This window comes from Lithobates pipiens, unplaced genomic scaffold (assembly GCF_037356315.1).
Source record: "Lithobates pipiens isolate NorthernLeopardFrog02 unplaced genomic scaffold, aLitPip1_a1.2 Scaffold_18, whole genome shotgun sequence".
NCBI classification, from domain to species: domain Eukaryota; kingdom Metazoa; phylum Chordata; class Amphibia; order Anura; family Ranidae; genus Lithobates; species Lithobates pipiens.
This window is the reverse complement of record NW_027507758.1, coordinates 190929735-190957103: the sequence shown is the minus strand read 5'-3', so window position 1 is coordinate 190957103 and position 27369 is coordinate 190929735. Positions and strand designations below refer to the sequence as shown.

At 43.3% G+C, this 27369-nt stretch overlaps 2 protein-coding genes across 6 annotated transcripts in view; one reads left to right on the top strand and one right to left on the bottom strand.

Moving 5' to 3' along the window:
• Positions 1 to 1481: 1481 nt before the first annotated feature.
• Positions 1482 to 25598, bottom strand: MORN2 (MORN repeat containing 2). 2 transcript variants are annotated; one of them, XM_077486476.1, is made up of 5 exons: positions 25445 to 25598; positions 20278 to 20334; positions 14877 to 14983; positions 12628 to 12764; positions 1482 to 1682 (listed from the first exon to the last, which is right to left on the bottom strand). In XM_077486476.1, exons 1-5 carry the CDS (start codon positions 25467 to 25469, stop codon positions 1580 to 1582), a joined length of 429 nt encoding a protein of 142 aa, XP_077342602.1. In that variant the 5' UTR covers positions 25470 to 25598; the 3' UTR covers positions 1482 to 1579. The 2 variants fall into 2 exon arrangements, with proteins under 2 accessions (XP_077342602.1, XP_077342603.1); XM_077486477.1 differs by lacking the exon at positions 20278 to 20334 and having other exon boundaries at positions 25445 to 25589.
• Positions 25582 to 27369, top strand: part of DHX57 (DExH-box helicase 57) — a 210146-nt gene continuing 208358 nt past the window's right edge. Inside the window, exon 1 of one of the 4 annotated variants that reach the window (XM_077486473.1) lies at positions 25582 to 25646. The gene's annotated coding sequence lies outside the window, so the exon portion shown is untranslated. The remainder of the gene's footprint in view (positions 25647 to 27369) is intronic. The other 3 variants (XM_077486475.1, XM_077486472.1, XM_077486474.1) reach the window with 3 other exon arrangements.

Sequence of the window (27369 nt, the reverse complement as noted above, 5' to 3'; positions counted from 1 at the left end):
TCAAAATGTGAGAGCACCGAAAGCTGAAAATTGGTCTGGTTATTAAGGGTGTTTAAGTGCCCAGTGGTCAAGTGGTTAAATGAGGCAGTCACAGTTAGCCACTGAGTAACACAAGTAATGGTAGTATAAATGTTTATTAAAATAATTTTACATACATGGATATATTCTATATTATCCATGTATGTAAAATTATTTTAATAAACATTTATACTACTATTACTCTAACTGTGACCACCTCATTTAAAGTCCCAGGGTGACTCTTTTCTTTTTGTATAAGAGCACAGATATGTGGAAAATAGCAGAAAGAGGAAAGGGACAAAGTGACACGTGGAGCACACACAACAGAAGGTATTAAATTTAATTATTAAATATATAAACACCAAACACACAAGAAGAAGGCACATTGGATAGAGGATATAACTTAAAGAGTAAATAAATAAATAAAGAGTAAATAAATGCACAAAGAGCACATAAAAGGCAAATCGTATTTATAAATGGAAATGAATATGCATTCACATAATATACATGGAGAAGAAATTCCATATAGAGAGCACTAAAGAAAAGGGCAGAGGGGAGGAAAGGAGGGGGAAAGAGGGAGGAGGGGGAAAGAGGGAGGGGAGAGGAGAGGAAAAGAAAAGGGAGAAAGGGGTGAAGAGAAGAGGGGGAAGGAGGGAGGGAGAAGGGAGGAAAGGGGGAAAAAGGGTAAAAGGAAGGGAATTTTTTTTTCTTTTTTGAAAAGGAGGAGAAAGGGAGGAAAAAGGTCGGTAGGGGATGAGAGGCGTTGGGGGGAGCCAATCTACAGATTGACAGATATAATAGGAGAATAGATGCTAGTATGTCAAATATAAGAGATGAAAATTGTATATAACTTGAAAGAAAATGTTTAATAAAGTTGAAATTATATAAAAAAACTTGGTTCTTCCAATACCCAACAGCGGGAGGGTTAGGGGACATCCATTTTTGGGCAATTAATTTCCGTGCTACATTTCAATATTTTAATAGAGAAAGTGGTGTCATTCTCTTGGCTGTGCTGTGTTGCAAGTCTGTGTAAATCTCAGGACCGAATAGATAGGAGAGCAAACAGCTCCTTTGAATGTATTTCATCTATGTATTTAAATGTATGCCTGGTGTTCTAACAAATACAGTTGTACGATGTACTGGAAATGGAGTACAAAGAAGGGCAACAAAACGAATAAAGGGTCTGGAGGATATTGGTTTTGTTTGTTTTAATTTTACGAGCACTGAACTTATTCTCTCTGGAGAAGAGGCTCTTGAGAGGGGATATGATTTCCATTTACAAATACCGTACTGGTGACCCCACAATAGGGATAAAACTTTTTTGTGGAAGGGAATTAGAGACGTGGCCACTCACTAAAATTAGAAGAAAAGAGGTTTAACCTTAAACTACATTTTTCTGATCGTGTGTACAGGCCTTAAGACTGGCCTATGGTATTCTGTAAACCTCACCTTAACAATTACAATTTTGAATGTTCAAAATCTTTATTGAAAAAAACGCTGTAAAATGATGTACGTCATAATGAGGTGAAGGTCTTCAGTTTACAGTAAATCTTGTGTTAATTTACATTTTCATCTTTAGTTTCAGTCCTGGTGCTGCTTTGTTGTAAAAAGATCCTTTCCAGTGGAGCCCGCTTGCATCCACATATTCACCTTCTCCCATCATCCTGTGAAGGTAAAAAGTCAGAGTTAGACTTGATTCTGTGTGACACGTACTTCATGCATGAAATGCTCTAATTTACTGTCCTAGATGTCTATTTCTGCTACGACTGATTGTTCTCCTGAACTGGATTTCATGTGACAGATTACTGTATGCGATAAATGTAATATTATTTGAAGTGGATTTTAATTAGCAGGATAATTGGCTTCAGAATACTATTTGGTTTAAAGCTAAATCATTTAAAACGTGATGAAAATGGTTGCATATACAGGCAAAAGGGGGAAAGGTTACTAAGTAACTTATTTGTAAGTAACAGAATTTTAACCATTTTACTCCCAATGACATTTGCTTCAGTGGCAGAAACAAAGATCAGAGGTGGCCAGCTACATGTCCTCTGGTGTTAAGGTGTGGTTGTTAAAGCAGCAGAAATTACAGAAAGATATATGGATGTGATTTTACCTGGGAATTGTGCGTAATTGTTTCAAATTGTCTTTAAGTGGATCAGTGTCTGCCCATCAAAACTCATAGCACTGTTTGGAGTGTTTTTGGGCCAGGCTTGGAGGTAGGGACATCTTTAGGACAAAGGACCTTTTGATTATATAAAGGCCAGAGAGGGGAGCATAGTTATATAATAGTTTTAGAAGGTTCGGGAGAGGGGAGATAGGATTGGTAAGAAACATACGGTAATTCAATCATCAACAAAAGGACAATGCTTCTCATGATACCCAACAACAACCATACCATGGATGTCAATTTTGAAGGCTATCAGAAGGCTATGAAGCTCAATTAATAGGAAAAACAAGAGGGATGAAAGAGTACTGCTTGATTATGTGTGGGATCAGATCCAAGATAGAAAGCGTTCATGGAAGCCCATTTTATGAAAAATATAGAAGAAATAGTTAAAGGCTAGTGAGTCAAAGATTTTTTTATATTGGCCCTGGATTGTCGGCTTGGGACAAATCCCACTTGCTGTGCCGATACGAATTTACAGGCCTTGGTTAAAGTGTTTGTAAACCTCAGATGTGAAATATGAACCTATATAGCTGTTTTGTTCCTCTATGTAAAAAGGGGTCCTGCGCTGTATGAAAAAGAGGGGGGTATGACAAATCTGTTCTAGTAGGTGCAGCAAACACTTTATGAGTTAACTCTCATTAGTGTATAAACAAAAAAAAGGGGGTGTGTTGCGCTTCCTATATTAATGACCAATATTGGACGTTCTCAAATAACAATTTCAGTGCTAACGGTAAAAGGTGCAATCGTGCTAAAGCAAACAAGAACTAATGAATAAAAGTGCATCTGTGCATAATAAAAATGTGTACAACCTTAAATCTATAAAAATGTATCATATACGTGACACCGACAATAGTGCTGTGATACAAGGTGCATATATCCAAAAATCAATGTGGGTAAAATACACGCAATATAACAATAAACATATATATAGATATAAAAATTAAAATAAAAACAGCAACAACGAAAAAAAAATATATATAGAAAAAATAGCAACAAAAACAATTAAATCTAATCAAAGTGACCCATACATATTCCAATTGTGAAACATGTGGTGAAGTAACACAACCAAATAGTGAAGTGCAGGATGTGCCAAGCCAACTCTCTTCCGTACAGGTGATTTTCTGTGTGAATAATGCTAGTCACACTAGGTAATTACCTTACTGCTGTAAGGTATACAGCGAAGAAATAACCTTTTACAAGGGACACCCAGGGATGGATGGAGAGGGAACTTCAAATTTCTCTATCGTCACCACCAATCATCTGATTCCTCCGTGATTACTAGTTCATATATGCTCAAAACAAAGGGGAATCCACCATAGTGTAGTATGTTTAAAAGTGCTTTCTTTATTAAACAAACGTAAACTACTCACAAGGTTGATGAAATAGCAGAGCGCACAGCAAACAACAGATCAGCGAACGATTCGTTCGCGTGTAGACGTCACTTCCGGTCTCCTACGCGTTACGTCATGAATTGACTTCAACTGGGATGTTTCCATAGCGGCCGGAAGTCGCTTTTGAGAGTACTGGGCGGGAGCGTACCGCCCTTCATTTTGCATATGCTTAGAACGTGTCTTAGGGGGGATGAGCAGACCGAAGAGAAAATAGGCGGGTATGTTCCGCCCTTTATTTGCATATTCGGTCGCACACACCGTTCCCCACAAACTAAATGAGCAAACGAAAGGGAGTATAAAACGAGTGATAGGGGCTCAGAATTCACAATTAGACAACGGGGATTTTTTTTTTAAAAAGACGGACACACCGCTTGCTACGCACAAACGACAAGTAACGCTGATCACTAATAGTACAGCGAAACCACCGGCGGCCATTTTCTCTGAGCCTATAGAAGTATCTCCATTTCATTCAGGGGAGCCATTGTTTTGGTGGTAATACGTCTATAGGCATAATTAGACATGAAGTCATGCAGGGAACGGCCATTACTCCGGTGGGAGACGTTCAATCTCGTATTTAGGCATAGGGTCAGCCTCTTACTATTTGGTCAATCCAAAAATGATGATCCAAAAATTGTTATAAAAATGTGAACATAGAAATATGGACACTAAATAAGGGCCAGTGTATACGATCCATATATATATTTATAGGAGAAAAGGGTATATCAAAAAATAAAATAAAATATGCATAAATTGTATATCAAAAAGATGCAAATATGTATGTGTATATGATTGCTTTCAGCCCAAGCATACCAATATTAACATATTTAAGGGGTCCACCATACCATCATAAAATATAAAAAATATATATAAAATCTATAAAAATACTTCCACTAAAAAACTGTCAACTATTCTGCTCATCCCCCCTAAGACACGTTCTAAGCATATGCAAAATGAAGGGCGGTACGCTCCCACCCAGTACTCTCAAAAGCGACTTCCGGCCGCTATGGAAACATCCCAGTTGAAGTCAATTCATGACGTAACGCGTAGGAGACCGGAAGTGACGTCTACACGCGAACGAATCGTTCGCTGATCTGTTGTTTGCTGTGCGCTCTGCTATTTCATCAACCTTGTGAGTAGTTTACGTTTGTTTAATAAAGAAAGCACTTTTAAACATACTACACTATGGTGGATTCCCCTTTGTTTTGAGCATATATGAACTAGTAATCACGGAGGAATCAGATGATTGGTGGTGACGATAGAGAAATTTGAAGTTCCCTCTCCATCCATCCCTGGGTGTCCCTTGTAAAAGGTTATTTCTTCGCTGTATACCTTACAGCAGTAAGGTAATTACCTAGTGTGACTAGCATTATTCACACAGAAAATCACCTGTACGGAAGAGAGTTGGCTTGGCACATCCTGCACTTCACTATTTGGTTGTGTTACTTCACCACATGTTTCACAATTGGAATATGTATGGGTCACTTTGATTAGATTTAATTGTTTTTGTTGCTATTTTTTCTATATATTTTTTTTTTTCGTTGTTGCTGTTTTTATTTTAATTTTTATATCTATATATTTGTTTATTGTTATATTGCGTGTATTTTACCCACATTGATTTTTGGATATATGCACCTTGTATCACAGCACTATTGTCGGTGTCACGTATATGATACATTTTTATAGATTTAAGGTTGTACACATTTTTATTATGCACAGATGCACTTTTATTCATTAGTTCTTGTTTGCTTTAGCACGATTGCACCTTTTACCGTTAGCACTGAAATTGTTATTTGAGAACGTCCAATATTGGTCGTTAATATAGGAAGCGCAACACACCCCCTTTTTTTGTTTTGTTCCTCTGCTGCTTTGTGCCTCCGAAGGGTCTGCTATTGTCTTGGTGGGGGGACCCTACGCTGTTTTTTTCTATTTTGCAAGGGGTCCCTTCACAAGATTCATACCAGACTCAAAGGGCCTGATATTGTCAGGGTCAAAGTTGAAGCCCGTTTATTGAAGTCGGACGGAAGTCGGACATGAAGTCGCAGGGCAAAGTCGGATCCACAGTGGTACGACTGTCGTGTTGTACCGGTGTGAACACAGCCTTAAAGTGGTTGTAAACCCTTACAAACCACTTTGACCTACAGGTAAGCCTAGATTAAGGCTTACCTGTAGGTCCAAGAAATATCTCCTAAACCTACACGGTAGACAGCGGCGCGCAGGCGCACAGAGCGCAACACTGTCAACGGTGATATGCCGCGAGTGGTGGCTCCCGTGCGCATGCGCGTGAGTGACATCATCGCGGCTTTGTCAAATGACAGCGGCGGAGAAGTGAGACCTACGGACACCCACCGAGAAGAGGGATGCTCCGTACACAAGGGGGCAGCGGTGACATCGCTGGCTCCTGTGTGAGGTAAGTGACACATAATGGACTATTGTGCGATGCATAGTAGTCCATTATGCTTTACCTTTGCAGGGATTTAAAGAGGAAGTAAACCCATCAGGATTTACTTCCTCTTTAAAAGAAAAAAAGTTTAAAACTGTCAGTAAATGACTTTGACAGCTGTCATTGCCAGCTTATTTGTTTAAAGAAAAAGGAATTTGACATTGAACGTCAGCTATTTAATTGGTCTCACTTATATTTCCTAATAAAGTCTGGTGTGGATTTTAAAGGGGACTCCCAGCAAAAGAACAAAAAAGTACACAAGATCCCCCTAAAAATCCATACTATACCCCTAATCCAAGCATGCAACTTGGCTGGCCAAGAAAGGGGGGGGTGGTAATGAGTGTGTGCCCCCTCCTCCTGAACCATACCAGGCCACATGCTCTGCAGATACCACCCTCCCCATATGAATGAGTAGAGATATACAGTACAAAAAAAAAAAAAGGATTGTAGCCTAGAAAAAAACAAAACCTTATTGCACTGTAAATCCATCATTAATCACAATGCCCACTGCTGCCTCTCTGAAACAACAAACGACGACCCACTGCACATGACCGATCCCCAGTAGGAACACTAGTCCTGGCCTTTAACAAAAATCCACACTTTGGGGTTGATTTAGTAAAGGCAAATAGATTGTTTACATTGCAAGTGTAAACAATCCCTAGATCCCTAGAGCTTAGTGAGGTGAAGCTGTATTGATTTCCATCATCCAATAATGCGCAAGCTAATTTTTTTCTACTTTTCTTGCAAGTGATAGGGTATTCTTTTGCAAGGTGAAGCTTCATCACATTTACTGGGGAAACATCCCTTGCAGAGTGAAAAGTCTATTTGCCTTTAGTAAATGAATCCCTTTGTGTCAAATGACTTTTTCCAACTTTCACCTTGCTTCCATTGGTGAACTTCACCAACAAACCAGTGTATATTATTCTGGTTTGTGACAGGGGACCTGTCAGCTATGTTCTCTTTTATGAAGCACAGTCTGGAAAAAAATTAGAGTTTTACATTTTCTAATTGGCACCGAATGACTGCTTTATGAATTTTTAACGCAATTACTTCTAGATCACTTGGCTTTCAGAGAACAGCGTTGTTGACAAGTGGTAGAAGGATCAAAGCACCACCCTACTGGAAAACAGTGCTTTTTCCTGAAAAACAACACTTTTTGTTTGATTCAGCAACAAAGGAGCAGAATTGCCTTTCTCTTGTAAATTGTTTTGTTTGGAAATATTTTCTGTAGAAATGGCAGTTCTTCCACTCAAAGAAAGTAGGAGACACAAAATCAAGCAACAGAGTTTACTGTGGCTACATGAAAGGCACACCTTTTTAAGTGTTTTCTACCAGTACTACATGATTACTGCTGCCTTACATTAATGAGTTTTATATTGCGTTTTAACTCTATCAAATAAAATTGTGGTTTTAAACTACATGTAAACCTTTCGCATGACCAGAGAATTTTTTGCTATTCAGCACTGCGCTACTTTGGCTGGCAATTGCGGGGTCATGCAACACTGTACACAAATGACATTTATATAATGTTTTTTTTTTACACAAATAGAGCTTTATTTTGGTGGTATTTGATTACCACTATGTTTTTTTTTTTTTTTTTTATTATATAAACAAAATAACACAGAAAATTTTGAAATAAACAATACAATATTTTCTATTTTATGTTATAAAACATATCCTATTTAAAAAAAAAAAACATTTTTTTTTCATAAATTCAGGCCAAAGTGTATTCTGCTTAATGTCTTGGGTAAAAATAAAAAATAAAAATATTACCACTATCTGGTAGGGTCACTAACTGACACTGAGTTCATTAGTGACACTAATAGAGTGATCAGTAATAATACAGTTCACTGACACTGTACTAACAACATTGGCTGGAAAGGGGTTAACATTTAGAGGCAATCAAGGGGTTAACTATGTGCTAAACAATGAGTAATGTGTGTTGCTACTATCCAGCTGTTTTTTCCATGCTTTACAGGGAGGAGAAACAGCCCAATCACTGTTCACAGTACACATAGTTCTGTGTGTTTGTAAACACAGAACTCTGCGTGTGATTGGACACATCCAGTCAGCTGATTTCAGCCAAAATCTTTGGCTGAAAACAGCTGCCAAACTCCTGCTCTGTCTAGTCACAGCACAAGTCGACAGGGTGTACACGCATGTGTGCCCCAAACACAGAAGAAAGCTGGTGATGAACAGGTAGGTTGTACGGCCTGCTGGTGCTGCTTGCCTGCAGTAAAACTACTATGGACTAGCGGCAAGTAGTTAATATAATCATGAGGGGACTGTTCATTTGAACTAATGGCAATGAGCAGAACCCGTGAAGAGACCAGCCATTGTTTTGGAGCTTTGAATACTTTATAACAATGCAGGTCATATTTTGCCCAGAGCCTATCCTAGGGTCACAGACGCCTGGGTGCAGAAATATTTTTGGCGCTCCCCCACATGGGCTTGGGCATCTAACTAACTCCTCCTCTTTACAAATGTTTCTATGGCAGCGACTCAAACACAGAAATGCTGACATGATACAAGAGATGGAAAGAGACTGCAGACATGATACAAGAGATGGTCAGAGACTGCAGACATGATACAAGAGATGGTCAGAGACTGCAGACATACTACAGGAGATGGTCAGAAACTGCAGTCATGATACCAGAGATTGTCAGAGACTGTGAACATGATACAAGAGATGGTTTAGAAACTGTAGAAATGATACAAGAGATCAATGCAGCCTCACCAGTGCCACTAAATGCAGCCTACCAGTGGCCACCAATTGCAGCCTACCAGTGGCCACCAATTGCAGCCTACCAGTGCCCACCTATTGCAGCCTTATCAGTGCCCACTAAATGCAGCTTATCAGGGCCTACCAAATGCAGCCTACCAGTGCCCATTAAATAAAGCCTACCAGTGCCCACCAAATGCAGTCTTATCAGTGTCCACTAAATGCAGCTTATCAGTGCCCACCAAATGCAGTCTACCAGTGCCCATCAAATTCAGCTTATCAGTGCCCACCACATGCAATCTTTGCAGTGCTCACCAAATGCAGCTTATCAGTGACCCCCAAATGCAGCCTTACCAGTGCCCATCAAATTCAGCCTACCAGTGCCCATCAAATTCAGCCTACCAGCACCCATCAAATTCAGCCTACCAGTGCCCACCAAATGCAGCCTACCAGTGCCCATTAAATACAGCCTACCAGTGCCCACCAAATGCAATCTTATCAGTGTCCACTAAATGCAGCTTATCAGTGCCCACCAAATGCAGTCTACCAGTGCCCATCAAATTAAGCTTATCAGTGCCCACCACATGCAATCTTTGAAGTGCTCACCAAATGCAGCTTATCAGTGACCCCCAAATGCAGCCTTATCAGTGCCCATCAAATTCAGCCTACCAGCGCCCATCAAATTCAGCCTACCAGCACACATCAAATTCAGCCTACCAGTGCCCACCAAATGCAGCCTACCAGTGCCCATTAAATACAGCCTACCAGTGCCCACCAAATGCAGTCTTATCAGTGTCCACTAAATGCAGCTTATCAGTGCCCACCAAATGCAGTCTACCAGTGCCCATCAAATTAAGCTTATCAGTGCCCACCACATGCAATCTTTGAAGTGCTCACCAAATGCAGCTTATCAGTGACCCCCAAATGCAGCCTTATCAGTGCCCATCAAATTCAGCCTACCAGTGCCCATCAAATTCAGCCTACCAGCACCCATCAAATTCAGCCTACCAGTGCCCACCAAATGCAGCCTACCAGTGCCCATTAAATACAGCCTACCAGTGCCCACCAAATGCAGTCTTATCAGTGTCCACTAAATGCAGCTTATCAGTGCGCACCAAATGCAGTCTACCAGTGCCCATCAAATTCAGCTTATCAGTGCCCACCACATGCAATCTTTGCAGTGCTCACCAAATGCAGCTTATCAGTGACCCCCAAATGCAGCCTTATAAGTGCCCATCAAATTCAGCCTACCAGCGCCCATCAAATTCAGCCTACCAGCACCCATCAAAATGGAGCTGTGCTGAACTTCCACTAAACGGCAGTGTGTGAAGAGGGGGTGGGGTTATGCATTCCTCACTTACCCTCACTGGCCACAGGCCAATGGAGAGAGGGGTTCAGAGAGAGGGATGGGCTGAGAGGGGGGCTGAGAGAGAGGGTGGTGGACAGAGAGGGGGGCCGACAGAGAGAGAGCTGAGAAAGAAGGGGGCTGACAGAGAGCAAGCTGGGAGAGAGGGGGCTGAGAGAGAGGGTGGTGGACAGAGAGCTGACAGGGGGGGGGACAGAGAGGGAGCTGAGAGAGCTGACAGAGAAGGGGGGCTGACAGAAGGAGCAGGCTCAGAGAAAGGGTGGGCGAGAGAGAGAGAGAGAGAGAGAGAGAGAGGGGGTCCCAGTGAGAGTATGGCTGAGCAAGAGAAAAGGGTCTCTGAGAGAGGTGGGGCTGAGAGAGAGGAAGGGACTGGGAGAGAGGGAGGCTGGTGGACAGAGAGCGGAGCTGAGAGAGAGCGGGCGGCTGACAGACGGGGGGGGGGGGGGGGAGATGAGAGATAGAGGGTGGCTGAGAGAGGGGGGGCTGACAGAAGGGGGGGGGAATGTGAGAGACGGGCTGATAGACGGGGGGGGGGGGGGGTACATGAGAGAGGCTGGAAGACTGGCATGTGGGAGGCTGGAAGACTATGGCACATGGAAGGTTGGAAGACTATGACACATGGGAGGCTGGAAGACTATGGCACATGGGAGGCTGGAAGATTATGGCATGTGGGAGGCTGGAAGATTATGGCACATAGAAGGCTGGCACATGGGAGGCTGGAAGACTATGGCACAAGGGAGGCTGGCACGACTATGGCACATGGAAGGCTGGAAGACTATTGCACATAGGAGGCTGGAAGACTATGACACATGGAAGGTTGGCACATGGAAGGCTGGAAGACTGACACATGGAAGGCAGTGTGTATTCTGTAGCCAAAAGCAGGCTGTGTATTGGCTATTGGTCCACCCACTGCATACTATCAATCACAAGTAGAGTCGACCTGGTGGGGAACTAGTGCCTCTGAACTTCCATCAAGCTCCACCCAACCAGCTGTGTGACAGCTGCAGTGGTGGAAGGGAGCTCAGCTGCAGTCTGAACAGGGTGTTCATATGGAAACTTTGGTCTAAGCGTGCCTCCGCACACAGTGGGTGCCCCAGATTCATGTACCCACTTACTTGAATTGGTCATCTGCACCAACGTTTTTCATAGACGCTCTTTATGAGTTTCCCTGACTGGGTTTTGTTGATGGCCATAACACATCTTTGAAGAAGAGAAGTTTGCTAGAATTGAAACATTGGTGGGAATTCATAAGGAGTGTCTAAGACACTCTTCAGAATTCCGTTGTGCCACCACACTACATATATTGGTGCTTGGCCCAACATTGTTGGTGGTTGCACAACTGAATGCCTGGCCTAACGTTTATTGTGCAGAGACACAATGTGGTTGGAGTGTCCATATGGACACTCTGGTCTCAGAGCAGCGCAGATCCCTGCTTGAGCTGCACCTGTCACACAGAAGTGCAGCGGCTGAAGAGTTGTGTAGCTGGGTGGAGGGAGCCTGACTGGAAAGTTGAGAATACTAATTCCCCATCAGGTCTGCTCTCTCTTTGTGATGGACACACTGCTATTGACTATAGATTTTACCCATTGCCTCCTGTCAATCACAAAGACAGAGCGGACCTGATTTGGAACTAAGGCTGCATTCACACCTGAGTGTTTCAAAGTCGCGCGTTTTTACCCAGATTTCTGCAGCGTTTTCGTACAGGTTACCAGTGTAAAATGCAGAAAAAACGCCTATAATCTGCCCTAAAGAAGCTTGTGTTCTTTTTTTAGCTTAAGACATTTTTCAGGCGTTTGGCTTCAGGTGACAAAACACTCAGATGTGAACAGGTGCCATTGAAATTGATGGCAATTTGCTTGTTGGGCGTTTTTCAGACTTTTTTTGGGCGTTTTATGAGCTGAAAATGCTCAGGTGTAAATGTAGCCTAATTGTGCAGACTGGCTGTGAAGCTGACAGCATCCTTGACAACCAGTGACAGGTGGGGAGGGGAAGGGGAACATGTTGCTTTCTACACTGCGTATCCATACAGAGCACAGGGGCGCCACCCCCCCCCCCCCCCGCCTAATTCATGCGCCCAGCCCCTAATCTACATGCAGGGCGCTGGAAGCATGTATTTCAATGGGGGCTTTTTATTTGGAAGCACATGATTACAGCCTGAAGCTCTAATTGGCTTCAAAAAGGGTGGGCTCGGGAGCAGAGCACTAGGCCCTGAGCCCACCCACTTGTGTGACAATAGCAAATTAAAATTCGCTATTGTCTTCCTGATTCTCCTCCTGGCCAATCCACAGTTTTAGTAAATCAATCGCTGTGTTTTTTATTCTTCTCACAGGAATAAAAAAAAAAATGCTGCTTTTATTACAACTGTATTCATTTTTTAGCACTGTTATTTTTGATGCTGACTTTTGTATTATAGTGTCATTATAACTTGGAGAGCGCTGACTAGGTTTTTTGCATTTTATTCATATTATGCTGCATACTAATAAAAAAAATTGAGACAAACACAAAAGATATTTAACTTACTTGTTCTTATAAAAGCCTCCGAGGTACTGTGCACCACTGGGAAATGTGTACGTGCCAATTCCATGGAACATATTGTTAATGAATTCCCCTTCATAAACTGCTCCTGAAGGATGTTCAAGCTTCCCAACTCCATTCATCTGTGTTCAACACGACACAAATTCTACATAACGTCGTAAAATATTTACAAGCCAGATGTAAAAAGAAGACAAAAGGTGCAGGCAAAAGAACAATGGCAGCAAATTAGTTCTTTCTCTGTGACTTTCCCTAGAGTATGGTTCATTTTATGCAGCAAAGACTGTCCCTCTGCAGCTTGAAGTTTTGCCAATGTATTTCAAATTAGCAAATTAGGACACAGTTTAATCTATTTTCTCTTGTGGTCTCCAGACTCATCACAAAGAATTTTACATATACATAAAGAGCTTCTCTACTTTTTACTTAAAGTGCACCTGTAGTGATAAAATGATGTGACTGTCATTGCTGATCTACTTTTGAAAATGACAGTTAGCTGGCTATTTATTGCTTCCATTTTTCAGTCATACACCTAGAACAAGCATTAGCAATGAGAGCCGTGGTGCATAGAAATGTCACAAATGTGTGAGAAAAGACAAAAAAAGCAAACAGTATTCATGCTTTAATAGCGAAAAGGCAACACTGACCCACCAAAACTTCCTGCATGGTAACACTCTGTGATTTAAAATGTGAACCAGCCTGGAGGAAATGCTTCCTCCTGAATGCCAAAGACTACTGACATAAGCGCAGTCTAGGCACAAAGGTACTGGCGCTTAAAGGATGGCTTGTTAATGGTAAAGGTGAATCTATTTTGAAAAAATATACTCTTACTGTATATTGTGACATGTCAGAAATGCATTCATACATTTAACTTGTTAAGTTATTGAAAGGTCCATTTTAATGGGATTCAAATTCAATATTTTATAGACATGAGCATATCATTTGATGATATTTTTATCAATTATTTTAATGTTTTATTATACATAATTTTAACTGCTTTCCTAAGCCCTTGTACACACGGTAGGACATTCCGACAACAAAATCCATCGGATTTTGTCCAACGGATTTTGTCCGAAACTTGTGTTGCATACACACGGTCGGACAAAGTTGTCGGAAAAGCCGATCATACGTAACGCGAGGACGTTATTTCGATGGCGGGACTATGTTCAGGCTAGTAGCCAATAGCTTTGGTCTAGGAATTTGAGCATGCGTGGCACTTTGTCCGATTGGAATTCTCTACTCACAATCGGACAAAGTCCGATCGGATCATGTTGTCGGAAAGTTTTATAGCCCAGCTCTAAAACTTTGTCGGTCGGATATTCTGACGGAAACAGTCCGATGGAGCCCACACAGTCAGATTATCCGACAACACGGTCCGATCGGACATTTTCCGTCGGAATGTCCGATTGTGTGTACAGGGGCTAATACCTGAGTAATGTTCTCAACATTTTGGTGTGTCAGTGCAGTGGTAATGATTGCAGAAGTTCATATCAGTGCAATGGCAGTGAATGCAGAAGAGCATGTTGGTTCAGTGGTGGCAAGAGCAAGTCAGTGTACTGGTGGCAAGCCCAGGACAGCGTGTCTGTGCAGTGGCAGGGAGTGCACAATAGCACATTGGTGCAGTGGTTGTGAGATAGGAGTATGCATTAGTGCAGTGGCAGCCTGAGTGCTGTGGATATAAACATCTGCCAAAGTAGTTAGAAGCCCCTCATACATGCCTGTGCACCCCAACGTTCAAACTCACCTCAAGCAAACCATGGCCAGGAGCATTCTAAGTACTACCAAGCAGACCTGTGATTATGTGGATCAAAAACAGACTTCAATATATCCCTACTGGTTGCTGAATGTAAGTGGATATGCATTCACTTATTGTATATCCACCAACATCAAGGTCCATTCAGTTTGGTAGAATCAAATGGAAAAAGTTTGATCTGATCCAGGGTGTGGGTGGATGTAGGCGGATGCACATCTGCTTACATTCAGGCACCTACAGGAATTATGGGGTCCACGTTTCCTCATCACAATATGGAGGACAAATTAGAGCAGACATGGATGTCACAAATAAGATCCATTTCTGTTCTTATCTGACTCAGCAGGGAATCATTCTAGGATCCTCTGCTAAGAGGGAACAGAGGGCGCCCATGTAAAAGGGACCTTAAATATTATTGAAGACAGGTTATTTTACTAATATGACATCAAATGGACTGATTGTAAAGCATTTATACCGTACCGATCATTACCTTGTCATCTTTCCAGGATCCAGTATATGTAACACCATTTGGAGTTTTATTTGCTCCCCTTCCATTCCTCTCAAGTACTCCTGTTGCTGACCGTGTGCATTCACCATCTGCAGTAAAATTAATGCATATATTACCACCTCACAGGAACTGCACTGGTTCTCATTTGAAAACATGAGGAAAAGTAACTTGAAAAGCTAAAGATGGTTCATCACTTATCCAAATTACTCCTCAGTTCAAGTGAAGAAAAAGTGAAAAGATTGTTAACATCAACCAATTTATTTTCTAATTGGAATAGGCAACACGGACACATCCTTAATATATCTGTGAAGGTTCTCCTTTATCCAGTTCATGGTATAGCTAATAATAGTTAATTATGATTAATGGACTGGTTTTGTAATGCTGAAAGGATTCACTAATCATCCAAGTGGCATCCTCGGTCCAAGTAAGTGTTGAGAACATATCTCACAATTTATACCAATATGAGCAACTCAGTAGTCCTAATCCAACTCTATAATGCCATTTCTTGGCTGTCCATTGGATATGAGCTCCGCCTGTGCCGAGTGATCCCTCAGTACAAAAATGCCACTATAGGGCTGCAGTAAAAGTAAAGCAGAGCAAGGGGCTAGCACCTTGTGGAAAATCTGAGGTAAGTGGTCAGACCAAAGGGAAAGGCAACACACTCGTAAAGTTGTGTATCCACTGCAACACGCAGGTAGTGCTGATGTGCCGGAAAGATGGCGACATAGGCGACAAGGTATTCCAGATGGAGGGAAGCAATGACTGACCTGGCAGATTTGATGCAGAAATGTATTACCCAGAAGAGGTGTTTAAAAACTTTAGATACAGTATGGGGCAGATGCCTTGAACACAAACAACATGTTTGAATGAAAATCCTTAAACCCTTCTCTTTTTGGAACAATGGCTATACCCTTTAAGGGGAGAGCAGCACAGAGCCCTGACAGTCTTTACAGAGATACGGACAATTTTGTCAAGAAGCAGAGTAGAGACAAAGACTCAGATTCCAGCTTTCTTAAAAACATCCTGGGACACAATGGACAAAAAAACAAACAGACATCCCTCCTCAATCTAACCAGTGATGCTGCTCCTTAATTGTGAAGAGGACTTGTTCATGGATTTGGAGGATTTGGGGGTCCAAGACTTACAGCACAGCTGATTTCCAGGCTTGCCTTGGACTTTGAGGCCTGAGAGAAATTCTAAAACTTTTCATCTCCGAACTAGGTTTCCCAAACTGATGGTCTGGACCAGGATGTCCTCTAAAGGGACTTTTTTGCCATCTGTGTCCCAACTTTCCTTCACTTCCTGTCACATAGCCAAAACAGGAAGGGAGAGAAAATGCCTTCAAGGTGAGGGAATCCCTGCATGTCACCAGAGTCACCAAAACTAATGTCTACATTGGAAGATTTCCCATCTAATACTGTTCTGGGGACAACCCAGAATGTGGGATTTTCTTTTACTTTCAATAATGATGAATCTCCTTTATGAGGGAACAGACGATAAATACCTACAAGTGTTTTAAACCCCTGTACTCTGTCCAAAATTTAAAAAAAGTTTTGCCTGTAGTTATATATTAAGTTTTGGAATTTTACGGCTGCAGAAAGGCTCCTCCTGTACTAGATCTTCAAAAAAAGAGAATGTACAATCCTCCTCATCCTCAGCTGACAGTGCAGAAAAAGCTGTAGCCCCAAAGAAATCAGAGATAGGCTCTGGAGGAGAGGGCATGGAAGTATGCTTTTGTCCCCCGCATTCAGCCAACATGTCTGTAGTTATCCCCATAAACTGAGACATAGTAGCAGAGAATTCCTCTCTAGATTTGGGTACTCACAAACCAATGTTCAAGCAGTAAAGGTTAATGCTATCTGTGACCAGGTTACTCTAATGCCACGTACACGCTATCAGACTATCCGGCGGAATTTTTCTTTCCAAAAGTCTGGCAGACTTAGAAAGAAGTTTTGACTCATAATTGTCCGCCGGACTCGGCAGTGCTAGTTCGCTGGACTTTTGAAATGAACGGACTTGCCCACTCACGGAGTAAAATCCATTCATTTTGAACGCGGCTCTAGGTAGATGGAACTAGCGAAGGAAGTCAATGTTGCTGCCTCTATCAGTGAGATTGACACCTCGCGAGCCCCGTCACCTGCTATGGACTTAAAGGGGAAGGCCTACGCCGAAAAAATGGCGTGGGGGTCCCCCCAAAGTCCATTGCAGACCCTTATCCGAGCACGCAGCCCGGCCGGTCAGGAAAGGGGGTGGGGACGAGCAAGCCAGGCCGTGTGCCCTCGACACCCTCACCCCAAAGCACTCTGTCCCCATGATGATGAGGACAAGGGCCTCTTCCCGACAACCCTTGTTGGGTTCTGCGGGTGGGGGCTTTTCGGAATCTGGAAGCCCCCAGATCCTGACCCCCCATGTGAACGAGTATGGGGTACACAATCCGGGAGCCCCCTTTAATAAGGGGTTTCCCAGATCCCAGTCCCCCACCCTGTGTGAATGAGTATGGGGTACATCGTACCCCTACCCATTCACCAGAGGGAAAAAGTGTCAATAAAAAGACACAACACAAGTTTTTTAAATAATTTATTAGACAGCTCCGGTGGTCTTCCGTCTTGGGGGTCTTCTCGCGGACTCCTATCTTCTGCTAGCTCTTTTACTAGCGGAGGAGCCCGGCTTTATTCTTCGTCGTCGCTGCTGTCCGGGGATCTTCTTCCGACTTTGGGGTCTTATCCCCCTCTTCGGGGGTCTTGATCCCCTCTTCGGTTCTTGTTGCCGGGCCTCCACTTTCTTCTTCCAGCTCTTTTACTAATGTTGGCCTGGTCTTCTGTCGCTGTCGCCGCCTTCTTCTTCTTCTTTTCTTCTTCCTTGCGATGTTGACACAACGCTGTCTCTGGCCGCAATGGCAGGGACGTGTTGTGCGGCGACTTATATAGAGACAATAGGCGGGGTCACCGGGTGATGTCACATGGTGACCCCGCACCCTTATGGTGTCACAGTCCCAGCATCCCCGGGACTGTGATATCATAAGGGACGGGGTTACCATGTGACATCACCCGATAACCCCGCAAATTGTCCCTTTATAAATCCCCACACAATGCATCCCTGCCATTGCAGCCAGAGACAGCGCAGTGTCAACATCGCAAGGAAGAAGAAGAAGAAGAAGAAAAATGAAGAAGAGAAGAAGGCATGAAGACGGCGGCGGCAGCGACAGTGACAGAAGACCAGGCCAACGCTAGTAAAAGAGCTGGAAGAAGAAAGCGGAGGCCCGGCAAGAAGAACTGAAGAGGGGGACCAGACCCCAGAAGAGTGGGACAAGACCCCGAAGTCGGAAGAAGACCCACGGACGGTGGCAACAACAAAGAAAGCGGGGCTCCTCCGCTAGTAAAAGAGCTAGCACACGATAACGGAGGAGTCCAGCGAGAAGACCCCCAAGACGGAAGACCACCGGAGATGTCTAATAAATTATTTTAAAAACTTGTGTTGTGTTTTTTTATTGACACTTTTTCCCTCAGGTGAATAGGTAGGGGTACAATGTACCCCATACTCATTCACATATGTTATTAAAGGGGGCTCCCGTATTCCGATAAGCCCCCCGCCCGCAGACCCCGACGGCCAGGGTTGTCGGGAAGAGGCCCTTGTCCTCATCAACATGGGGACAAAGCACCCCCCCATGTTGAGAGCACGCGGCCTGGTACGGCCTGGTACGGCTTGGAGGGGGGGGGGGGCGCTCGCTTGTCCCCACCCCCTTTCCTGACCGGCTGGGCTGCATGCTCAGATAAGGGTCTGCAATGAACTTTGGGGGGGACCCCACGCCATTTTTTCGGCGTAGGGCTTCCCCTTTAAGTCCATACCAGGTAATGGGGCTCGTGAGGTGTAAATCTCGCCGATGGAGGCGGCAACATTGACTTTCTTCGCTAGTCCCGTCTACCTGGAGCCGCGTACAAAATTAACAAATTTTACTCCGTGTGTGGACAAGTCCGTTCATTTCAAAAGTCTGGAGGACTCCCGCCATAGTTTGTTGGATTGTCCGCCGGACCTAGTCCTCCGGAAAAGTCCGGTCGTGTGTGGGCTGGTCATACCGTACAGGTTTAGGAGATATTTTTTTTACCTACAGGTAAGCCTTATTATAGGCTTTCCTGTAGGTAAAAGTCCCAAATTTGACTATACAACCACTTTAATTACTGCTGACCTATATAAACGTTTATCTGGACTTTTAAAGCTTAATGAGACTTTTGCCATGTACACACAGCCGGAATTTCCAATGGAAACAGTTCAATGGTAGCTTTTCATCAGATTTTCCGAACGCGTGCATGCCAATCGGTCTTTTTATGTCGGCATTTCTGACGGTCTTTAGATTGAGAGCCCGTTCTTAATTTTTCAGACGGAAAACCTTTCTATCTGATTTTCCGACCATCTGTATGCAATTCCGACAGGCAAATGCTCTGAAACAATTCAGTGCATGCTCGGAAGCATTAATTTTCCCTTTTATATTGCCGTTGAATGTGTTGTATATCGCAGTGTTATTGACCTTCGCAATTTGGTGTGACCGTGTGTAGGCAAGACAGTTGGGTGAAATTCCGTCAATAAAACCATCAGAGCTTTTTCCGACAAGAATTCCGATCGTCTGTACGCAGCATGAGTGGGTAAGGCTGCTGGGTGGCGGTTTTATAAAGAGAAATATTTTAGTTATTCTTTGCCCTTTTATAATACTGCATTTACAATTTTATGTTCAGGTTGCTAGTGGATCACACGTCTGTCATGTTTGATAATTTTATGCATTTTGAATTTTGTCTTGACTAGTTTAGGAAAGCTCTATTCTAGGTAAATGCTTAATTTTAGGCATTGATGTAATATATTATATATAAAATAACATGCTCAATCAATAATTTTTCTCCTTTTAGTCCTGGTTCACAGCAGTGTGGCTTTGAATCGCGCTACTTCAGTGAGATTTCAAAGCTGCAGATCAGTCAGACTTGAATGTGCAATTTTATTGCAGCTTGAGACCTCATTTAACAGAAGTCAATGCAAGTTGCAATGAAATCTCAGAAAAGTAGTGCAGGAAACTTCTTCAAATTCACTGCGACTTGAGTCGCAACGATTTGAACAGTTCTATTGCTGCAAATAGGGTACGACTTGAAATGCAATTTTGAACTGTCAAATCACATGACAAATCAAACTGGTGTGAACTAGGGCGTATTGCTAGTGAGTGGCTTTCAGACAGTGATCATCCCCACTTCACCATATTCACCTAAAAAATTTAAGTCTGACAAATTTTTGAAATTTTGCTTCTCTGTTCATTCCTCCACAATCAGAGAAAGCCAGGTTGCCAAAAATGTGCACATTATATATTAGCAGGTAAAAACAAAGAAATCTACAATAAATTCCTTACCATAAGTATCTCCATTTGGAAACACAAATGAAATGTGACAGACTTCCGGAGCTATTTCTAAAAAAGATAAACCATTGTAAATAATTTAGAGTAAATAAAATACAGATTTTTCACTTTGTAGTAACATTAAAGCCAAAAGATATCAGCAAATCATTCAAAAATATCTGTTACGCATAATATGTGACTGTTATTCCTTCTCTTTCATAGGTCTATTCACCATCTGCAATCAATATCACTAAACCTAACTTCCATTTCTAACATGCAAATGAATCACTTCAACCCCATGGCCAGTTGTGACATTACTCACATATCCGCTTGCCAAGCGCCTCACACTGATATACGTCAGCAGAAGGGCTCGTACAGGTAAACTAATGTACCTGTATATTGCCCTCTAAGAGGCGGCCAGCGGGTGCACGCATGCCCGCCGCGAGCACCGTGCCCGCCACGAGCTCCGTGAGTCAGACCGTGGGTGCTTGATTGATGTCGATGTTCCATCACAATTGGTAACGGAAGTGGTGTTCCGTCGCTGCCATCTCGCTACACCCCGCTACACCCCGCACTTCTCCACAGTAAGGATACACAGAGAAAGTGGCAAGTGGACATCTTGTTACACCCACTGGAGTTTTGCATTCCACAGTTTTTTTTAACCATAAATGCAGCATATATGGTGAAATACAGTATTTGGAAATCCATCAGACTTTTTACATTAATGAATTATGAATTATCCTATACAATCCCATCATCCCCAGTGCCATCACATGCCGTACAGTGCCATCACATGCTGTACAGAGCCATCACATGCCGTACAGAGCCATCACATGCTGTACAGTGCCATCACATGCTGTACAGTGCCATCACATGACGTACAGAGTCATCACATGCTGTACAGTGCCATCACATGCCGTACAGTCATCACATGCCGTATGGTGCTACCACATGCCATACAGAGCCATCACATGCCATACAGAGTCATCACATGCCGTACAGTGCCATCACATGCCATACAGTGCCATCACATGCCGTACAGAGTCATCACATGCTGTACAGAGCCATCACATGCCGTACAGAGCTATCACATGCCGTACAGTGCTACCACATGCCATACAGAGTCATCACATGCCATAGAGAGTCATTACATGCCGTACAGTGCCATCACATGCCGTACAGTACCATCACATGCCTTACCGTGTCATCACATGCCGTAGAGAGTCATTACATGCCGTACAGTGCCATCACATACAGTGATATACAGTCCCGTCATCCCCATCCCCTGTGCTCTGGAGTCTGGATTCACCAACTTTACTGTCATTTTGCTTGACTGATGTTGATGTTCCATCAGATTAGGCGATCCGTCAGAATTGGTAACGGCAGTAGCGTTCTGTCGCTGCCATCTTGCTACACCTCGCACTATTCCACTGCAAGGATACACCGAGAAGGTGGCAAGCGGACATCTTGTTACACCAACTGGAGTTTTGCATTTCACAGTTCTTTTTAACAGTAAACGGAGCATATATGGTGAAATATAGTATTTGGAAATCCATCAGACTTTTTACATGTTGAATTATAAAAGCAGTGGTGTTCTGTGAGATTAACAAACCTGTGAGATCAGCAGGTTTGCTGCTGCTTTCAAAATGAAACATGTAAATAGTCCGATGGATTTCCAAATACTGTATTTCACCATATATGCTCCGTTTACTGTTAAAAATAACTGTGAAATGCAAAACACTGGTGGGTATAATAAGATGCCCGCTTGCCCCTTTCTTCCTGTATCCTTACTGTGGAGGAGTGAGGGTTGTAGTAAGATGGTGGTGACACAATATAATGCAATGGCCCTTACCAATTCTGACGGGTCGCCTAATCTGATTGAACACTGACACTAATCAAGCAAAATGACAGGAAAGTGGGTGGATCCAGACTCCAGAGCAAGACTATTGTTGATATTAGGGTCCTTTCACACGGGGCGGATCAGTTCTGATCCGCCCCGTGGATATCCGTTTGCTCAGCGGGGATCACTCCGCCGATCCCCGCTGAGCAGGGAGATGACAGCTCCGTCTCTGCACACTGCGCAGGGACGGACCTGTCACAGCGCCGCTCTCCCCTATGGGAGATCGGGTGACGACGGACCGCAGTGCCCGTCGTCACCCGATCCGATCCGCAGACGGATGGAAAAATAGCTTTTTCCTCCGTTACACTTTTTCGGATCGGAGCGGGTCGGATGTCAGCGGACATGTCACCGCTGACATCCGACGCTCCATAGAGCTCTATGGAGCACCCGTTCAGGTCCGCCTGAAAAACTGACAGGCGGGCCTGAACGGGACGTCAGTGTGAAAGAGGCATTACTCTGTATGAAAGTCTGTTGCCCCTCCCACAGGTATTTAGCTAAATTTTAACAGAATGGGGGCACTTCTGAGAGGGCTGGAAAGATTTATACATATCAGCAACTCACATAGAAAAAAACAATACTTCTCTTTTTAGTAAATTTTCAAATCAGTCATGGTATTTGAAACCTGGTAAATTTGAAACTATTTGGCTCACAGTTGTGGCACATTAGTTTCATTCTAAATAGACATTCAAGAGGCATCTGGATCCCCTTCTGAACAACTGACAGTGGCTGCATAGCCATGCTCTGAAAAGTGATATACCGCAGATCACTTTTCAGAGCTTTGGCTAGTGTGAATCCCATTTAAGGTTGGGTAAGCTGCAGTATATTACTATTTTGTTTTTGGGTTTTGTATCCCTTTAAAAAAAAACTTAAAAAAGTGAAGTCCTGCTAGTTCACTTCCTCCCCCACAGTGGGTAAATGAATTACAGGTTTTTTTTTGGGGGGGGGGGGGAGGGGGGATAGCAAGTACTGATTTTTATTGGTACCCGCTTCCACTTCCACACTCCTCATCTAGACAAGAGTGGCATCCCCTGTCCCATCCCCTACCTTCCTGTAGCCTCCTAGGACACATTACACATCCCTGGAGGCTGCAGGTTCATTCACAAATCGCTGCATGAATTTGCACATGCTCAGTGAGAAGTCCATATCTGGGATTGTAATGCCAGTGACCCACAGTGGTAAGAAGAACTGGCTGCCAATGACAAACAGCAGGTGGGAAGAACTGGTTACGGGAAGACAGCGCTGGACCCCAGGCACTGGTAATCAAGCTGAAGTTCCACTGTAAAGCAGTATTAAACCATAAACCCAACAATTATTATACTGCAACTTACTAATTCTTAGATGTGATAACTGCATTTGTTTTCTTTTTTAGTCTTTTTTGCCCTATATTTTCACCTGGAGATCCAGTCAGTAAGCCTGTTGTTTTGCCAAAGAACAAGCTGTCCTGCAGATGTAGCAGAGGGTTAAAACAAATCATTTACCACTAACAGGTGTGCTTACAATGATCAGCTTTTATTTATTTATATAAAGCCCTTATCCCAAATGTAAAGAGAAAATTGAGTACTGTCTGTGATACTTTTTTTATTTGCACTAACATACAATTTTTCAGGACAAGCTTTCGGGGTATGTCCCCTTCTTCAAGGTCCAAGCAGTACTGATTTATACATTTTTAAGCAGAATGTAAAAACAAAAACAAAAAAAAATAAAATAAAAAAAACACGTCGCTGAGGGAAAGGAGAGAGAAAAAACACATACAGATCAATGGCAATAAAGATAGCAGCAGAGTAAACTTGACCACTGGGCACTTAAACACCCTTCCTAACCAGACCAATTTTCAGCTTTCGGTGCTCTCACACTTTGAATGACAATTACTCAATCATGCAACACTGTACCCATATGAAATGTTTGTTCTTTTTTTTCACACAAATAGAGCTTTCTTTTGGTGGTATTTAATCACCTCTGGGTTATTCTTTGCGCTATAAATAAAAAAAGACTGAAAATTCTGTAAAAAAAAATAATTCTTTCTGTCTGTTAAAATTTATTGCAGAGTATTGGCGAGTATTTCAGAGTATTGCACAGTGTTGCAGAGTATTGGCAGAGTATTGCACAGTGTTGCAGAGTATTGGCAGAGTATTGCACAGTGTTGCACAGTATGGGCAGAGTACTGTCACTGAGCAGCGCTGTGAGCACTACACATCCAGCCCACAGGGCTGCTGCCATCTCTCCCCCTCTCCCCTCTCACTGTACTGATCAGTACACAGAGGGGAGGGAGGAGGTTTGTTTACAATTGATCACTCCGTCAGGGGGCGTGCGAGAGCAAGATTCTGGGAGGATGTCCATGGACGTCCACCCAGAAAAACACGACTGTGCTGTAGCCGTCTTTCGGCTATGGCCCGGGCGGCAAGTGGTTAAAGTGTGAACTGGAGATTGGCTTCAATTTGTTAGTGTATCTAAATCTGCTAGTCCATCTAACGCTCCCTTCCCCCCAGATTCACAATGCTGCTGTCGAAAGGTGTCTCTGTTGCTTGCAGCTCCTCTATCCAAAGAGGGAGGCACTCTAATACAGGAGGTGTGTTACCGGGCAGATCAGAGTGAAACAAACATAAAAAAAAAAAAAAATGAATGCAACCACCACATTTAATGATTGCAAATATTTGACATTTTTTAAAGGAGTTCCACCCATTTAAAAGTCAGCAGCTACAAAAAGTGTAGCTGGTGACTTTAAATAATCAGACACTCACCTGTCCCACGGTCCAGCTATGTGGGCGAACGAAGCTCCACTCCTCTCCCCCTCCTCTGCACGGCGCTGGCATTCTAACTGTAGGCACCCAGGTGTGGCTTCACAGCCCTGGCGCGCATTGTGCATACCCGAGCCACGCTGTGCATGGCCGGGCAATCTTCTGGGACCTGTGATGCGTCCCAGAAGATTGCAGGGAGGGAGGGGGGAGAGGTGCCGCAGAGCCAGAGGAGGGAATGGGAGCTGGGTTCCTGTAAAAACTGGGTACCCGCTACTCCCCCCCAAAAATGACATGCCAAATGTGGCATGCCAAATGTGGCATGTCAGGGGTTCACCAACACTTAAAGCGGAAGTTCCATTTTTGGGTGGAACTTCACATTAATGTCGCTCTGCATAAATTACTGGATTACTTACCTGATGCACAACATCATGTAAAACAGTAAGGTACACCCCACACTCTCTGAGCAATGACAATCACACAGGTATAGTGAATGATCAGCTACATAGCAATATGTGACCATAAGTGCGGATGAATCCAAAACTCTCACCAGAGATCCATCCTGCTGTCTCCATCCTCTGGTGCCCAGGCACTGCACTGCCGGACGAGCGTCCTGCGTTCCCATAGAGACAGACCAGCGCCACAGGGAATATGGAACCGACCAATGATAATCCGATGGGTTGGGCTCTGAGCGTGTTCCGTGTGCAGTCACGTGATCAGACAGGAAGCGGTGGCACGGCGGAGGGAAGGCAGTGAGTAGATGTATTCTATCATTGTATTTAGTGCGGCATATTCGCTACAATGTTGTGTAGATCGCTGTGCTCGTAGGGCTTTGTAGGAAATAAAGGACTGATTCATATGTGAACAATGTGGCTTTAAGGCGAATATGGGAATTTTGCTTGCAGTACTATATGTGTCTGAGGAATACAGGGCATCTGCTTCCGATGGTCCACATTGTACAGAGTTCACAGAGCTCCCAATAACAGGATCCTCAGATTCGTTAAGTTCTATTAGTAATAGAATGTCATAAGCTAAATCTAAAGTAAAACTAAAAGCAAAACATGTTTTTGAGAAGTTTGGACTTCTGAAATGCTGCACCTTTGAAAAGCGATCAAGTTGCTATTTAGAGGCATTTCACAGGCAGTGAGGAGGCAATATGAGGCTTCCTCACTACCCATTTTAACCATGTAAATGTTGCACCAATTTGCTGTACCCGTGTGCATTCACAATGCATCGGGGGGGGGGGGGGGGGGGGGAATATCATTTAAATCAAGTTGATTTAAAGGGGTTGTAAACCGTCAAGGTTTTTCTATGCATTAAGGGGAAAAACCTTCTGTAGTACAGCAGCCCCCCCGACCCCCTTTTTACTTACCTGAGCCCGACTGTTCCATCGCTCCGCGGTCTCAGGTCCTCATTAGATTGATTAATAGCAGCGGGAGCCATTGGGTCCCGCTGCTGTCAATCAAATCCAGTGACGCAGGGCTGAGTCCTGCTGTCTGTGTCAATTAACGCAGCAGCAGTACTCCGGAGCGTGCCTGCACAAGTGCCCCCCATGGAAAGCGGCACAGAGGAGGTAGGTATGACACGTTTGTTAAAAAAAAAAAAAAAAAAAAAAAACCTTTACAACCTCTTTAAATTTACGATTCCAATCATAAATTTTAAAGAGCACTTGTTATCTCTGCCCTCCTCTGACCCCCTGTTGACTCACTGACAGTACCATTACCTTTAATGGGATGGCTGGTGATGTGGCAGTGACACAACAAGGTGAGGGATGTGGCGGCAGTATGGATGCCCGCTAGCAGGCGCTGCCATGATGGATCTGAAATGACAGATGATCTTTAAATGTAAGTTCTTATTCTTGCTGGTAGAATCTTTAAATTTTGCAAAGAAAATTAAGGTTTTCTATTTAGAATAATAAGCTATCCAGTTAATAAAACAGCGATATCAGTACCGATTCAATCATACAGTTTGTAGTGTACATAGATTTGCAAAGCAATGGGATAAAGCAAATTTCCTAAACTTTGTTTTATGTCACGATAAGCCTTAATGTACATGGGACATTTTACAACCTCTCCTGAACGATTTAACAGATAGTAACCTTCGGTAAAAAAAAAAAAAAACCTTCAGTTTTGCCGCATTTGCATTTAGAAGCTTTTTTTTTTTCAAATAGTCAAAAATTAAAAACACCCGTAAACAAAATGCGGGCAAACACGAGTTACCGCATTTACACTCGACACGTTTACAAGCTGTTACAGGCGTTTGGCGTTTCAAATGCCTCTGAACGTCCGTCCTGAACGCATTTTTTTTTGCTTTCCAAAAAATGCTTCTAAACTCCACTGCCTAGAAACTACTATAAACGACCCTGTGTACATGTACTGATAACATAACATAGAGGAGAGTGCAGGGGCAGCTGGAAGAAAACACCCAACTGCTCCTTAACGTCAGTTTACCAGCAGCAGTGTACATGAAGCCTTA